Below are 17904 nucleotides of genomic sequence, written 5' to 3' on the forward strand. Positions count from 1 at the left end.
CAACCTCCGCCTTCCGAGTTCAAGTGATTCCCCTGCCTCAGCCTTCTGAGTAGCTGGGACTACAAGCACGTGCCACCACGCCCAGGTAATTTTTTTTTTTTCTTGAGACAGAGTCTCGCTCTGTCGCCCAGGATGGAGTGCAGTGGTGCGGTCTTGGCTCACTGCAGCCTCCGCTTCCAAGGTTCAAGCAGTTCTCTGCCTCAGCCTCCCGAGTAGCTGGGATTACAGGTGTGCCAGCCACCAAGCCCAGCTAATTTTTGTATTTTTAGTAGAGACGAGGTTTCACCATCTTGGCTAGGCTGGTCTTGAACTCCTGACCTCGTGATCCACTCACCTCGGGCTCCTGAAGTTCTTGGATTACAGGTGTGAGCCACCGCGACTGCCCACTCAGCTAATTTTTTGTATTTTAGTAGAGATGGACTTTCACCATGTTGGCCAGGATGGTCTCGATCTCTTGACCTCGTCATCCGCCCGCCTCGGCCTCTTAAAGTGCTGAGATTACAGGCATGAGCCACCGCGCCCGGCCCAATGCATGCTTTTCGAGGTAGGATACCACATTTACAAAAAGATTCCCCTCCTCACTCCTGGGAACCCTATCATTATCCTCTCAAAACTTGGCATCATTCAAATGTTTCTTAAAGAGTTTTAGAGCTCTTGTTACAGAATTATAGAACTGTATCAAAATGTAAAGTACAGGCAGTCTTTATACATTGGCTCTGATAAACTAATCCTTCCCCGTGGCTTTTAGCCACTCGTTTCGGATGTCCACCGTCACAGGGGCCCTCCTCCAGCTTCTGCCTTTTTGGTGTGGTGACCCCAAGTGGCCACACTCTGTAAGTGCAAGAGAATAAACAAAGCCCAGCTGGTCTGGGAGGATTCCTGCTGTAAAACCCTGTGCAGGAATCGGCTGTTCCATAAAGATCTGGACCCCACGGTGGAGAACAATAGAAGGAAATTTGAAATTGAAGCCAAATAAAATCAGTTTTTTTCTAAAATACGGGCCAGTCCTCAGAGGAGTTCAAAAGCAACTGGCCCCGGGTTTTGTTCATTCAACAACTATTTTTATTAAATGTTTGCTGTGTACCATGTTCTGTGTTGCGCTCAGACAGGGCTGGCTCATGGTGTGTGACCTACGCAGTTGCCTTTGGTTCAATACTCCGTCATCACCATCTTGTAATTCTTTATAATTTTTGAAAAAGGAATCTACATTTTCATTTTGCCCTGGGCCCCACAAATTATGTTGCCAACCCTGCCCTCAGAAAAATGCCCCGAAAGCCCTCAAAACTAAACATTTTAAAGTCCACTGAGCAGTTAAAGAACAATATCATTTTCTCTGAGTTCCATTCTCTCTTTCCTTCAAATAACCCCCCCCCCCCCCACCAACTCCACCGCCACCACCAGTTTATAAGACAAACAATTGTCCCTGCTCTCTCCTCTTACCTTCCTTCTCCTTGTTGGTTTTCTTATTCGTCATCCTGTTCAACGCACTCTCTATTCCTCCCTCTTTCCCTGCTTAGCCTTCCTTTACTGCCCTTTGCCCTTTCTTCTTTTCCTCTCACTTGTCCGATTTTTCTCTTTCCTCTTGACAAAATAGGATTCGAAATGTAGCTAATGAAATGATGATGATGATGATGATGATGACGACAGCTGACATTTACTCCCTGGCTAGGGATATTAGCATCCCTAAACCTTCCTATTCCTTACCCTTTTTTTTTTTTTTTTTCTGAGACAGAGTCTCCCTCTGTTGCCCAGGCTGGAGTGCAGTGGTGTGATCTCAGCTCACTGCAACCTCCACCTCGCGGGTTCAAGCAATTCTCCTGCCTCAGCCTCCTGAGTAGCTAGGATTACAGGTGTGCACCACCACACCCGGCTAATTTTTATATTTTTAGTAGAGACAGGGTTTCACCATGTTGGCCAGGCTGGTCTCGAACTCCTGACCTCATGATCTGCCTGCCTCAGCCTCCCAAAATGGTGGGATTACAGGCATGAGCCACCGTGCCTGGCCTGTTTTCTAATTCTTTATAGCACTTATTAACACTTTTTTATTGGTGTGTTTCTGGCTCTTTTCACTAAAATACAAGCTCCCTGTGAGCACGGACTTTCCAGATCTTGATCTTGCTGTATCAACGGCACTCAGACCACTGCCTGTCACATTGTAAATGTGCCATTATTATTTATTTACCGAATGAATGAGTGAATGAGCATTTGCTATGAGACATTACATTTCATTAATACATTTCATGCCTAATTCAACTAATCCTTTCAACAGCTCTGTTAGTAATTATAAAGGCAGAATTTGAACCCATATCCTTGGTTCCAAAGCCCATTCACTTAACCACTAAATAAGCAAAACTGTCCCCCTGGTTAGAATATTTGGCTCCTAAACATAAAAATGTTTTTAAAGTTTTATCTAGTGTTGCAATAAACATCAGATAGCTAATGATATCACTTAAATGTCCAGCAAAAATTGGGTAACTGTATAGCCCAGTCTCATAAGACATTCCAGGCTTTTTGGAGGTGCCACAGATGCAGCAAGCCTCTGTCATTGTTAGGCCCAAATTTATTTCTGAACAATTTCTCTGGACTCCATTTTTATGTAGAACATTATACTATTCTCATTAGAGATTAAATCAGGTCATGATATTGCATTAGTATAAAATATAAGCATTAGTGAATGTGATTTTTAAAATTGACACCTCTCTCCCCTGCATATAATGCAACCAAAATAAAATTTACATTACTGTAAGCCAGGCACAGAAACGCAAATACTGCATGATCTCACTTATGTGTAGAATCTAAAAAAGTTGAACTCAGAGAAGTCGAGAGTTGAATGGTAGTTACCAGAGGCTGAGGAGAGAGATAGATGGGAAAAGGAAAGATGTTAATCAAAGATGTTAATCAAAATTTCAGTTGGACAGGAGAAATAAGCTTTGGTGATCTATTGCACAGAATGGTGGCTATAATTAATAATAATAATATATTGCATATTTCAAAATTGCTCAAAGTAGATTTTAAATGTTCTCACCACAAAAAATATGTAAGGTGATAGATATAATAATTAGCTTGATTTAATCATTCTACAATGTAAACAGACAGTGAAACATCACATTATACCCTATAAATAGGCCAGGTATGGTGGCACACACCGTAATCCCAGCACTTTGGGAGGCCAAGGCAGGCGGATTGCTGGAGTTCAGGAGTTTGAGACCAGCCTGGGCAACATGGCGAAACCTCGTCTCTACAAAAAATACAAAAATTAGCCGGGCATGGTGGCACACGCCTGTGGTCCCAGCTACTCAAGAGGCTGAGATGGGTGGATTGCTTGAGCCCAAGAGGCAGAGGCTGCAGTGAGCCAAGATTGTGCCAGTGTATTCCAGCCTGACTGACAGAGCCAGACCCTGTCTCAAAAAAAAAAAAGTTCTACACTCTAAATATATGCGATTATTATTTGTCAAATTTTAAAAAGTTTTAAAAAATTCGCATAACTCAATATTTCACACCTGCTCAGAATTTCAAGATGTTATGAGTGATTGTTTACTTCAGGACTCTAAAGTATATATTTATTAAGTCATACTAGAATATCCATCCCAAATGGAAACTAGACAATAATAGTCAACACTAATATTTATTATTTACTCTGTGCCAGTCAACTATTATGCTAAGCACCTTATAGACACTAATCATTTGAGATAGGTTTTATCATAATCCCCACTTTATAGTTTCAGAAACTAAGGCCAAAATCATACAAGTAGTAAATGTTCAGTCCAGATTAAAATCTGGACCTTTGATCTTAATGAATATACTTGATAAAATAAGATTTAATACAAATCTTACATTTATAAAGATATAAATAGCAAGAACATTCTAGAACATCCACAGTTAAATTTAACTACTTATTTTTTGTTTTAGTATGTCATTCTAAGATTTTATAGTATATACACTTTAGGGTTTTTTTTTAATGTTTTCTTTCCTTTCCTAAAAGCACGTTATCTTTATTCCTAAAAACATTAAAGTCAAAGAAATATGATATCCTGTTTGCTCTTAAACTGATAAAACTTCATGGTCAGCTTTTGGAAAAGTGCCTGAGAGAGTCTGTGAATACAAGTGTAAAACAATTATGTTATCATAAAACAATTACAAAAATTTCTTCTGGTACGTCATCTTGTACAACTCCCTTTTCCTCCTATTTTCCCAGCCCTCTGCAGGGCCTGCTTTAGACATCCACCCCCGCCCCCACAGCCCCCCACCTTTCTACCTCCTACTAACTTTGCAGTACCCTACAATGTGTCCATAATTTTATCATCTCAGGCTCAGCTACAGCCACAAAACATGCTGTGACTTCTGAACCCAAGTCGGTTCAGACATTGTGACTTCAGGACCTGTTCTAAGGGGCTAATAACACACCTGCAGGACCCCAAGGGGCATCATGAACCCCAGGCTACATCCAGGTCTGAGTCAGTATCCATGGGAGCAGGTCTGATGGGTGGTGCCTCACAGCAGGAAGTTCTAGTGTGAATATGGTAAATAAATGTTATGAACACTGCTACTACCATATCCTAGGACCGTAGCTACCGTCACTAATTTATCAGGATCATCCTCAATATGAAGATTCAGGCAACCATTCCCAATGCATTGAATTGATATGCTACTTGAAACCTATTGACTGTCCTTGTGCAAGGAATTTGATAATACTGAGTAAAACAGGGACTAATGTTTCCTTGAACATGGCCCCGGACAGCCATTAAGTCTCCCAGGGACAGGCACGCCCCCTAGCGGAAGGAGCTGGCAAGGAGCCAGGCACATCTACACCAAATGGAGAGGCTACAGTGAAAATCAGGAAACCTGAACAGAATGAGAACATCCAGTGGAAATTAGCCTGTGGTTGCAATGCAGTGAAAACAGTGATGCCCAGGGCAAAAGGATTAGGGCAGCAAAACTAACTGCAGACTTTACCTGCCCGTAAATTTCAGCCTACCAATATTCTGCAAGCTAGGGGATTTTTTTTTTTTTTTTTTAGAGGAGTCTCACTCTGTCGCCCCGGCCAGAGTGCAGTGGCCCAATCTCGGCTTACGGCAACCTCCGCCTCCCAGGTTCAAGTGATTCTCCCGCTTCAGCCTCCCAAGTTGCTGGAACTACAGACGTGCACCACTACGACTGGTTAATTTTTGTATTTTTCAGTAGAGATGGGGTTTCGCCATGTTGGCCAGGCTGGTCTTGAACTCCTGACCTCAAGTGATCCACCGGCCTCAGCCTCCCAAAGTGCTGGGATTACAGGCGTGAGCCACTGTGCCTGGCCTAGGTAGGGGATTTTGAATGCCCAAAGCTAAACCATGCTGGGACAATACAGGCACTGACAGTAGGCCTTCCTTTACATTTCTCCCTTTTTTCTTAAGTTCAGTCGCCATCTGCATGGCTAACATCAAATTCCACTTTTCAACCCTGGTATTTTCTTCTCCAATTCAAACTCTACAGTTGGCTGAGATGGCTTTAATGGATGTTTCATTGGCAATGCAAATAAACCTTGGGAAAAGTATAGAGCCTCAGCTCTCCCCTGAAACCATCTTTCCTTCAAACTTAATGCTATGGGCCTTAAATACCATTTCACATACAAAATGAAAACAAATGCAAGACCTCAGAATCATCTGATTCTTGTCCACTCTTTCAAAAAGAGGGCCAAAGGAGCCAACACAAGGGCTCATTGGGAAAGTCAGGCAGGAAACGAGCTGGACCATCTGGAAGAAGCTTGTCCTGGGAGTAGCCATGTATAAAGCCAGGAGGTGGGAAGAACACAGCCTGGTGGGGTGAAAGGCATTATAGGCCATTGACAATGACTCTTGGTCGCCACAACCCACTCATGACGTCTGAGACAGAGGAGACTTGTTTTCCCAGATGATGTGTGGGAATGAGTATGCGGGAAGGTTTGAATGCTCTGCAAAAGAAATGCCATTCAGTTACCCTTGAATTACACTGGTAGAAACCATTTCTTGAGTCCTGACTCACTGAGCTCTCTGAGCTCACCTCGTTAGGGGAGCAAACTCCACCTGGCCCAGATATGAACTCTGACCTCAAATAGGTCACCTCAGGTTGCCTACCTGCAAAACAAGGTGGGCAGGAAAAGGAAGCTAACAGAGTTCCGGATTTTACAGCAGAAAATATTTGTCAAAGCAATGCCTTTCTTCTGTGACAGGGAAAAACACGTAGGTAAACTCTTCAATATTCTCTCTACCTCAGCTTTTCCCTGGGAATGTTTCTCTCTTGCATTTCCAGTCCCGGTATCCTAACCTTTCTCTCACTGTTCATTCCAGGGCCTCATGGCAGGGCCTTCAGCTGCCTCCAGCCAAACTCCTTTTCCACCCTCTCAACCCTTTTGGCTTATAGTTTTCTTTTGGTTTTGGTTTTGTTTTGTGTTTGGAGACAGGGTCTTAACCCTTGTCACTCAGGCTAGGGTGCAGTGGCATGATCACAGCTCGCCGCAGTCTTGACTTCCTGGGCTCAAGTGAGCCTCCCCCTTTGGCCTCCCGAGTAGCTGAAACTACAGGCGCAAGCCACCAGCTAATTTTAAAAAGTGTTTTATAGGGACAGGGTCTCACTATGTTGCTTCGGCTGGTCTTCAACTGGCCTCAAGCGATCTCCCACCTCAGCCTCCCAAAGTGCTGGGATTACAGGCATGAGCCACTGCATGCAGCCAGAACTTGGCGTTTTAAAATACTTCCTCCTCCTTCTCTTCTTTGCTGAAATGATGACATTCTTGCTGGACTGCCTCTTTTCGTTTTTATTAGAAAGGTAAGTATTTTCTTCACCATTAGCCCGTGAACTCATATGAATCACATTCTTAGGGGCTTCCACAGTTGAATATTCACATCTAGATGGGGATTCACAATGGAATATTCACATCTAGATAGGAGAGGCTTCAAAGAATCCAGAGCATTTATTCTGGCTTGTGTGTGTTTGTGTGTGTGTGTGTGTGTGTGTGTGTGTGTGTGTGTTGTGTTATAACCATTTCAGGCTAAAGGTTCCTGAGGGCAGGGCATGTGTCTTATATCTTAGTAACCTTTATAGAGTTTCCACAGTGCCTAGCACCTAGCAGCTAGGTAAGTAGCGCTAGAAAGAGCATTAGAGCTATGCCTTGCAAGATACGTTGGATTTTAGCAGGCAGAAGGAAGAGCGAATAATAGGGGAAAGGAACCCCAAGCTCCAGGAGGCATATTGTAAAATAGCAGAGTCTAGTTTGACTGAAATGAGAGTCCTGTCATTATTTTTCAACCCTCATATTTGGCTACATGAGCTGATGTGTTCCCTAAGCTCAGTTACAGTAGAAAATCAGTGACACACGTGCATATGTATGGAAAGGCATCAAATGCCAATCTTAGAAGTCTTCATCTAATCGACTTATTAGATGAATAGTTTAGAAAATTAGGAAAGCTTTTTGTTGAATACTGTCCCAGATAAAGGCTTGTTAGGGGCTTGTAACTTCACTCTACTCCGCAAAATAACATCAGTGTGTTTTAACAGTAGCCTTTGGAAAGGAGTGTTCTCACCCTTTTTCATACCCAAACATTAAGCTAACAATTGGCATTTTAGGCCCACTGCATGGTCGTGACAGGGTAGCACCTGGGGAACATATCTATGCAGGCTTGCCCTTGAAGGTGAGGCTGAGAGAGTGCTGTGGCTGCGAAATCTAAATGATTTTTTGCTGTAGAAAGACCAGGTACAAGATTGATACCAGGGATATTTGTCCTAAGAAGAGAAGGTAAGAAAGATCCAAGCACCAAGAAAGGAAGTCAAGTCCAACACCAGAGACAGACTAGCCGACAGGATAGTTCTAAGGACAGACAAAGTCTGTAGATGTTGGCCAGGGTTGTGAGACCGGGGAGAGGTAGAAAGGGTTACAAGTTGAAGGCCAAGGGCTCTGAAGCAACAATGGGAGCAGAGGCCATGGTAACTAAAACACATCTAGGCTCCCTTCACCCTTTCTCTTGTTTCCACTTAGACTTAGCCACCTAGCACCTAGCACTTAACTACCTAGCACCTAGCACTTGACCACCTACCTAGCCACCAGGTGGATGCACAAGTTTTAGAAGGCAATGGTACAATTTAAAGTATGCTCCATATGGAGAAAATTGTGGAGTTTTCCATTGCTACAAAGCTCTGATTTCTGCTATTGAAAATTACCAGCTCTTTTTCACAGAATATTTATGATGCTCAGATAAGACAAAGGTATATGTAATAGTTATAATAGAGTTGTAATTATTTTGCAACTATACCTACATATTGATAATCCAAGAATCAACCAACAAATCTCAATTGTTTACCATGTCCCTAACACTACCCTAAGACCTTTGAAGACATTCAAACTATGTTTAATGCAAAATAAGATTTAAATAGCTGGGAGAAATTTATTCAGGTTTAAACTTTAGTGGATTTAGAAGCACTTGGCCCTGGGGCCTTTCTGAGAACGAAGAGGTCACACACACACATACACACACACACACACACACATATCCTTCCACTTAATCTACAAATATTAGTCAACAAATATTTATTGACTGTCACTATCAAATTAAGTGATGAATATCTTGTTCCCACACTGATAGGTGTCAGAGACAGGCAGACATAGAGAATTAAATTTTAAAAGCTGCCCTTTGAACACAATGACACATAGTTTTTCATTTTAATCCTGTTCTTGAACTGTGAAAATTAATACCCACATGACCAAAGAAGCTATTTTTAAACCTTATATATTGGTATCCAAGAAGATGTTAAAAAAGAAAAAATAAATAAACCTTATATGGAAACAAAATAATACATATCTGAGCGGTCACCATACACTCAAGAAAGCAGCTACAATACAAAATAAATGGTCTATATTTTTTCCTATGACTCATATCCACCCAAATGTAATTGGCTTCATTGATATGTCTAATTGTTCTGAATGTTTTTCACTAAGTGATATGTTAAAGAAAACAATTGAAACCTCATATAAATTTATTTGGAGGTGATTGAGGTCCTTTTGGATCATTTGAAAGTCATAGTTTTTAATCTTATGGTGATGAGTTAGGAAACATGCAAAATAAAATGGATTAATTATGTCCTGTAATTTCTCTAAGGATAAGAAAACCTTGAGATTAAGTATATACAGAACTGTAACTTTTGCAAAAATATTTTTTACTCTTATAAAGAATTATAAAAAGCAGGGTAAAGGACCACCTTATCACCGCTAAAGAAGACACAATAAAATGCAACGGTGCCCTACCTTAAAGTAGCTTCAATAGGCAGCTCGAAAGACTGAATCTCAGCCAGGACATTCTCATAGGTTTGATCTGTTTCTTCTTCTTCCAACATCGCTCGACAGGCCCCTGATTTTCCAGCTGCATACATCAGATATTGAGTGAAAAACTGTTGTAATTTACATAAAAAATACTGTTTTCCTTATAATTGTTAGAAATATTCTCTGTTCACCCAAAGTAGCAACAAAAACAAGCTCACTGTCTGACTTCATGCTATCAAAGTCTTTGCTTCCAAGAATGTTGCACAGCTGTTGCTGTCCTGTCTCCACTTATAACATTTTACTTATTATTAACCTTGACACAGTTCGGAAAGTTCCTGCCTAGTGCCAGCTATATTTATTCACTCGTTTCTCAAAGACAATAACTATATGTAGGAATTAGAGTCATTATACTATACAAATTTATTAAATGCATTTGATTTGACAAGGCATATATATTAATATTATTTATGCTAAATACATAACCAAAGCTACATTCCTAGTTATTACTGCAACTATGCCTCCAGAAGCATTTGTATTTGTGGGCAAGGGCTTGCCCACAAACCCAAGGAGGTAATTTGCCCAGGAAAAATGAAATGTGCTATGGGATGTGATTCTGAGGTCACTAGGCTAATTCCTTGGTGCCCTGTCTATCTCCTTTGCTTCTCTACTCTGCTGTGTCAATTTCCTCCATTAGAGATAGAGCCATTAGTTCTTTTATCTCTTGTTCAAATACAAATGCTTCTGGAGGCATTTAGATCTTACTCCTTTTCAGTTCCTTATGCCTCACTGTGAATGAGATTGCTAGATCCCTTCTGCAGAATAGGTTTTGATGGAGAGGAAGAAAGAGAATGAAGATGTCAGGGTTTTAAGAAGGCTAGCTGCCACTGAGAGGAAGAAAGAGTGCATGAACTAGAGGCCCAAAATAGCAAAGGAAAATGTGCCCTACAACCAGCCCCAAGTAGGCTTAAAGAACTAATGGGCATGTATTTCCCATTACCACTTGCATTCGATCTTCTTCAATTCAGTTTAACCTCAGCCTTCTTGCTTAATACAAGAAAGACAATATTTAAAGGAATGAGTAATGACATTCTTCCATAAGAAGCTTTTTATTTTTTTTTGTTTTCATCAGACTTTTTTAAAAGCTCTGACAAAAAAATTGAAGTTTGTTCTCTTAAAAATGTAGTATTCAAAGCATGCTATAACTACAATCTATGGCATGTGTCATAGATTGCATCAGTTTGTCACCCCTGCCTGCATCCACACCCTTGCCACCACTTCACTGTGGGCACGGTATTTGTCCCTGTCCCATGACTTTGGGCTCAGCCATGTGACTTCTGCTGGCCAGTGATACATAAGCTAAAATAACAGCATATGAGTTCTGAGCCTGGGCTTTCTAAAGCCTCTAGGGCATTTTTCTGTTTGTCCTCTTGCACCTCTGCCATCACCTAAGAAAAGCATTCCCTGAGAGCTACATGAGATAGAGTCATCCCCACTGGTCCACAGACCTTCAGGGGAAAGTATATATTTTCATCTAGCTGCAGCAGCCTGAAACAGAACTGCCTATCCAAATCTACACTTATGAGCCAAGCCCCAACTGAAGCACAGACACAAGAACAATACTAAATGACTGTTGTTTTCAGCCACAGACTGATGGGTTATACAGCAATGGCAAACCAATGCAGCATTCTTCACTTCAACCCCACCAACAGCCCCCAACCCTCAGCCCTAGTTTTGCTCCATGGCAGGACGGAACAAACGCAGCACAATATGCCTCACACCATTTCCCAATAAGATGAGTAAGTTCTTTGACACTTGACAAAAAATAATAATTTTCAATCTCTCTTAAAGTTCTTGGCTGGGCATGGTGGCTCACACCTGTAATCCCACCACTTTGGGAATCCGAGGCGGGTGGATCACTTGAGGCCAGGAGTTCGAGACTAGCCTGGCCAACAGGGTGAAACCCTGTCTCTACTAAAAATACAAAAATTAGCTGGGCTTGGTGGCACACACCTGTAGTCCCAGCTACTTGGGAAGCTGAGGCCCAAGAATCACTTGAGCCCGGGAGGTAGAGGTTGCAGTGAGCCAAACTCGGGCCACTGCACTCCAGCCAAAAAAAAAAAAGTTCTTTATGTGCAAGGTTTTAAACTTATACCAAATTATAAGATTATATGTGTGCAGAATGTCTATCTGATTCATATTCGTATTCCCCATAATGTTTAAGAGTGTACACCTTGTAGGCCGGGTGCGGTGGCTCACACCTGTAATCCCAGCACTTTGGGAGGCTGAGGCAGGTGGATCACCTGAGGTCGGAAGTTCGCGACAGGCCTGGCCAACATGGTGAAACCCCGTCTCTACTAAAAATTAAAAAATTAGCTGGCTGTGGTGGTGGGCCTGTAATTCCAGCTACTCCGGAGGCTGAGGCAGGCGAATCGCTTGAACCCGGGAGGCGGAGGTTGCAGTGAGCCGAGATTGCGCCACTGCATTCCTGCCTGGGCGACAAGAGCAAAACTCCATCTCAAAAAAAAAGAGTATACATCTTGTATACAGTTATAGCAGATACTCAAGAAATGCTTATCCAATGAATGAATGATAGTGAAAGCTACAAGCTGATTTACCTCTGCCTTGTAAGGAAATGGGGCAAATTATGCAAAAATCTGACAATTCTAGATTGTATTTGTCAGAACCTGAAAATACATAAATACGTGATGAGAAATCACTCTTAAGAGAGCCATCAGCGTCACTATATTACATTGAAGAGAAAAAAATTCATAAATAATGCCACATATTCATGAACACATACATCTGTGATGACTGATCCAGTTCTAAATATCACATGGTTTTAAAAATTCATTCTTCTCTCCACACAGCACAAATTTTAATTTTGAAAATTTTCAAACTTATAGAAGAATTACAGGAAGAATATAATGTGAACAAAAATATACCCTTCATCTGATTCACCAATTGTTAATATTTTGCCACATTCGCTCTCTTTCTCTCTCTCTTTATTCAAGGAGATTTTAGAATGTAGGCATATGCTCTTAATATTGGAGAGAAAATGTATTAAATAGAATGTATTTAAATAAATGTATTAAATAAAATGTATTTAAATAGAATAGGCTGGGCACGGTGGGTCACACCTGTAGTCCCAGCACTTTGGGAGGCCGAGGCAGGTGGATCACCTGAGGTCAGGAGTTCAAGACCAACCTGGCTGGCATGGAGAAACCCCATCTCTACTAAAAATACAAAAAATTAGCCGGGTGTGGTGGCACACACCTGTAGTCCCAGCTATTCAGGAGGCTGAGGCAGGAGAATTGCTTGAACCCAGCAGGTGGATGTTGCAGTGAGCCGAGATCACGCCATTGTACTCCAGCCTGAGTGACAGAGCGAGACTCTGACTCGAAAAAGAAAAAAAAAATAGAATATAGTATAGAAGAATACTATACTCTAAAGTAGTTTAATTAACAAACCACTATAGCTTTGACTTACTGTCACTGCATGACCCTGCTCCTCCTACACAGCACATTCATCCTCTTCCGGTACAGTCAGCTCAGCCTGGAGATTCAAGGTCTTCTGTCCTGGTGGCCCAGTTGCCTCCCTCTGCTCCTCAGCTCTCCCCACCCTCCCTGTACTCCCACCCCACTGTCTTCTGCTCCTCCCAGTCCTGCTAAGTGCAGTTTCTCTCTGCCTCTTACTTTCTTCTACACCGTATGAGACACAGGCAACAACTTCCTGTTTCAACTGGCTAAACCAGCATCTTCCTTTTATTCAAAACTTTCCTTGAGTGCCATTTCCTGCCGGAAGTTCGCACAGATTAAAAGAACAGGAGAGGCTCTCCTCCCAAAACTAACAGAGAAAACAACCTCCCCTGTCTCATAGTGCTGACAACAAATTCATCAAATGAGGAAAAGAAAAGGAGGAAGTGGAAAGTTTTGAAACAGCCATATTCCAAGATGCCCATAAAAAAGAATGGCGTGTGTGATTGGAATGTTCCAGTCTGGACCCTTAACCTCTCCTCCCAGCTGCAGCTCAAACTCCTTGACTACTTCCTAGGATTAAGTCTGACCACTGACAAGAGAAGTTTAAGTGACCCTAGGCTAGTGGTTCTCAACTGGGTGATCTTGTGGGTCCCATGCTCGAGGGAAATGTTGGGAGACATATTTGATTGTCACCATGGGAGGTGGGTGGTGCTACTGACATCTAGTGAGAATGGGCCAGGGATACTGCTAAACAACCTACAATGCACAGCACAAACCCCCACCTGACCTGCAACACACACACACGCGCCCACACACACACACACACACACGAATTATCCAGCCTGAAATGCCAGTAGTGCCCAGGCTGAGAAATCCTGCCCTAAGCTGATCTTTAGGACACACCATCAGGCTGTGTGTGAAGTTGATACAGTCCTGTTCCTTGGGGCCCTTTTCTGGGCCTTTTTCTTTTTTCTCTATAACTCAGTCTCTGTCCCATTAGTCTGTTAGGAACCCCTGTCCCTCTAGAACTGGAAATTAACCTTTTTTTTAAGTAAGTTTATTCTTCAGATAAAACTGCATCAGTCGCTCACCTTTCTCACTCCATCACCAAGACTAGACTCCCAGGCTCCTTGCTCTGTACTGGAAACACTAGTAGGAAACATTATGTTTGTTACGAGGAAGGGGTCCCAAGAGAGGGTTCTTGGATCTCACACAAGAAGGAATTTGAGGCGAATGCATAAAGTGAAAGAAAATTTATAAAGCAAATAAAGGAATAAAGAATGGCTACTCCATAGGCAGAGCAGTGGCATGGGTGCTCAGCTGCTTATACTTATTGTTACTTCTTGATTATATGCTAAACAAGGGGTGGATTATTCATGAGATTTCTGGGAAAGGGGTGGGCGATTCCCAGAATTGAGGGTTCCTCCCCTTTTTAGACCATATGGGGTGACTTCCTGACATTGCCATGGCATTTGTAAATTGTCATGGTGCTGGTGGGAGTGTCTTTTAGCATGCTAATGCATTGTAATGAGCAGTGAGGATGATCAGAAGTCACTCTCATCACCATCTTGGTTTCGGTGGGATTTGGCTGGCTTCTTCACCCAGTCTGTTTTATCAGCAAGGTCTTTGTGACCTGTATCTTGTGCCAATTTCCTATCTCACCCTGTGACAGAATGCCTAACCTCCTGGGAATGCAGCCCAGTAGGTATCAGCCTCATTTTACCCAGCCCTTATTCAAGATGGAGTCACTCTGGTTCAAATGCTTCTGACATGTTCATGTGTTTCATTGGCACAGATGCCCCCTCTATAATTTACAGTCTCTAGGAAACATATCTGAGAAACTGGGGACAAGACAGGGGTGCCCCAGAAGGTAGTGAAGTGGGGTTGTTGTCTGGCGTTGTTGTCCGAGGTTCGTTGTCTCATGCCAAGGAAATCAAGGACATGGACATATGTGGAGTGAGGTTAAGAGCAGAGGCTTAATAGGCAAAAGAAAGAGAAAGGAGAACAGCTTCCTCTCCTGCGAGAGAGAGGGGCGCCCGAATGGGACTTCCAGCCTGCGGGGAGTGCATGGGATTTTATAGACAGGTTTGAGGAGGTGGTGTCTGATTTGCATAGGGTGCACAGATTGGCTGGACCAGTTGTGATGTTTACATAGTGCATGAAGAAGCTGGCCACCCCACCCTAATCTTATCATTCAAACGGGCTTTCCACTTGGCCAGCCCCATGTTGTCTGCTCCCTATGGCACATGTGGTTGGAAAGGAAAAGGGAAGATGGAGCAGTCATTTTGAACATGCCTAGTCCCAGGTGGCCTTTCCCTATTGCCACAGCTGCCAGCATTCACCCGCGCAAGCTTCTAGCCTGCCTTTCTACGTCTGCAACTCGATTTTACAGGGTCCTCTTTGTTAGAAAAGAAAACGATTTGGAGGCTGCTTTTCATTAAAAGGAAAAGTTTACGGAGAACTTCCTTACTCTATCTGCCTAAATAATTTCTTCTTAACTCCTCTATCAGTAGAAGAAGAATACCAGATGAAAGTGGCCCACCCCTGGCAAATATCACCTGGTGTTTAATCCTGCTCAGAGTCTTGGTGGAGTTGGAATTTTCCCTCCCATCTTTACCCCGCTACTTCCTATGCATTTTGAAGGGTCCACAAAAAAACAAAAAAAATAACACACACACACACACACACACACACACACACAAAACTCAGCAATCTAGAAATAGAAGTCTATTAAAAAAAAAAAAACCGGCAGGGCACAGTGGCTCATGCCTGTAATCCTAGCACCCTGGGAGGCTGAGGCTGGTAGATCACCTGAGGTCAGGAGTTCGAGGCCAGCCTGACCAACATAGTGAAACCCCGTCTCTACTAAAAATACAAAAATTAGCCAGGTGTGGTGGCACACACCTGTAGTCTCAGCTACTTGGGAGGCTGAGGCAGGAGAATCACTTGAGCCCAGGAGGCAGAGGTTGCAATGAGCCAAGATTGCACCACTGCATTCCAGCCTGGGTGACAGAGCAAAACTCTTTAAAGCAAACAAACAAAGAAAACACTAATATCTTGTTTGCTCACTAAATGCCAAACACTGACCACCTCATCTCAGGAAAACAACAATCACTAGCTCCATTCAAAATTGTCCTGGAAATCTAGCCAGTGTAACAAGTCAAGATAGGGAAATAAATGATGTAAAGATTGGTAAGAAAGAAGAAAAATTGATATTTGCGGAATACATGATTGTATACGTAGAAAATCTAAAGGGATCAACAAACAGAATTAATGAGTGAATCTAGGAAGCACTCTAGACCAAAAAATGCTCATCTGTATACTAGTCACAATTAGGAAATGAAATACAAAATCGACACCATATACAAAAGCAGCAAAATACATCAAATATCTAGGAATGTTATATGCTACTGACTAGGATTTGGGGAGCTAATGAGCCATAGCTGAAAGTGCCAACAGATTCACAAAACACTAAGGAATGATAACTTCCAAGATTTCAGAAAGGCAGAATGAGAGTTCCCAAACCCAGTGGAGCCAGAGGTCAGCGTTGAATTGGAGGCCTATAAGATGAACAAAAGTCCAAGAAAATCAGGAGCAACAAAGGTGTGGGAACCCCTGAGCCTAGAATGACCTTTAGCTCTTGCAACTTGCTTTTCTGGAATCATCTGGCCTGTGGGGGGATCTTCTGGCTTTAAGGGTCAGAGGTGATGCCACAGATAGCAGCAGCTTTTTATTTGCCACAAGATATCACTTGCCTGTCCCCTCCAACGTGCTGCCTTATACAAATCTGATAGTGTAAGCTGAAAGACAGAAATGCTGCCCAGGGTGTACACACGTATTTCTTACTTCCTCTCCATAATACTCAACATGGGGATTTTTTTTTTTTTTTTTTTTTTTTGGCAACAGGGCCTCACCCTGTCGCCCAGGCTGCAGTGCTGTGGTGCCATCTCGGCTCACTGCAACCTCCGCCTCCTGGGCTCGAGCCATCCTCCCACCTTAGCCTCCTGAGTAGCTGAAACCACAGGAATATGCCACCATGCCTGGCTAATTTTTGTACTTTTTGTAGAGGTGGGATTCCTCCATGTTGCCCAGGCTGGTCTTGAACTCCTGAGCTCAAGCGATCTGCCCACCTCAGCCTCCCAAAGTGAGGGATTACAGGTGCCAGCCACCATGCGCAGCCAAGTTTAATATTAAAAAAAAATACTGTGTGGGCCATGGAATGCATCATAGGCATATTAGTCCTATAGACATGGTTTACATGGAGTGCACTCATAGGAAACTGTTATTCATTCATTCAAATAATATTCTTTCAAATAATATTGTTATGAATCAGTCACATATCCTGCTTTTAAAATGATCTACAAGCCCTCCATGTTCTGTCTCTCCCTCTGCGCTGGACTGCCTGACCTCACCTGTTGCTCCTTATCTGTGTTTCATTCCACTTCAGTTGCACTGACCTCAGTGTTCCTCACACTTTACCAGGCATGCTCCACCTCAGGGTTTATGCTCCTGCTCTCCCCTCTTTCTGAAATGCTTTAGCCTTTGATATTCACTTGGCTCACTCCTCAAAAATCGCCTTCTCAATGATGGCTTTGCTAAAAATAAAATCCAGCATTTTAACCTTGAGCTGGGACTCTCTATCCCCACCTCACTCTCTCTGCTTTGTTTCTGCCCCATAGTACTTTCTGTCTTTGGACACACTGTACACTTCACTTGTTTATTATCTGTCTCTTCTATAAGAATGCAGATTAATGAGCACAGGGAATTTTTTTCTGTTTTGTTCACTGATATATCTCCAGTGCCTAGAACTGTGCCTGGAAATAGGAGACACTCAATAAATATTTGTTGGATGGACAGATGGGTGGATGGACAGACGGACGGATGGATGGATGGATGGATGGATGGATGGATGGACGGATGGATGGATGGATTTTAAAAAATGAAGAAACACACAGATAAGAAAGGAAAAAAATAGTTTTAATACATGAAGGCAAGAGGTGAGTGCTAGAAAAGAAGGGATAAAAAAAATGCCAGGAAAAGCAACCCAAGCACTCACCAATGGATGAATGCATCAGCAAAATGTGGTATAAACATGCAATGGAATGCAATTCAGCCTTAAAAAGAAAGGAAATCCTGTCACATGCTACAACATGGAAGAAT

The 17904-nt window shown here is 42.5% G+C and overlaps 1 protein-coding gene across 7 annotated transcripts in view; it reads right to left on the reverse strand.

Moving 5' to 3' along the window:
• The window catches only part of EXOC6 (exocyst complex component 6), a 297299-nt gene that overhangs the window by 219109 nt on the left and 60286 nt on the right, over nucleotides 1-17904 (reverse strand). For 5 of the 7 annotated variants that reach the window (XR_009212754.1, XR_009212755.1, XM_058436204.1 and 2 more), the window contains exon 3: nucleotides 9254-9368. Coding sequence is in view for 5 of the 7 variants with exons in the window: in XM_058436204.1 (XP_058292187.1) it covers nucleotides 9254-9368 (115 nt within the window). In the remaining 2 variants the exon portion in view is untranslated. Of the gene's footprint in view, nucleotides 1-9253; nucleotides 9369-12754; nucleotides 13005-17904 lie in introns of those variants that run through there. The other 2 variants (XM_032136663.2, XM_058436206.1) reach the window with 2 other exon arrangements.

This window comes from Hylobates moloch, unplaced genomic scaffold (assembly GCF_009828535.3).
Source record: "Hylobates moloch isolate HMO894 unplaced genomic scaffold, HMol_V3 SCAFFOLD_3, whole genome shotgun sequence".
NCBI classification, from domain to species: domain Eukaryota; kingdom Metazoa; phylum Chordata; class Mammalia; order Primates; family Hylobatidae; genus Hylobates; species Hylobates moloch.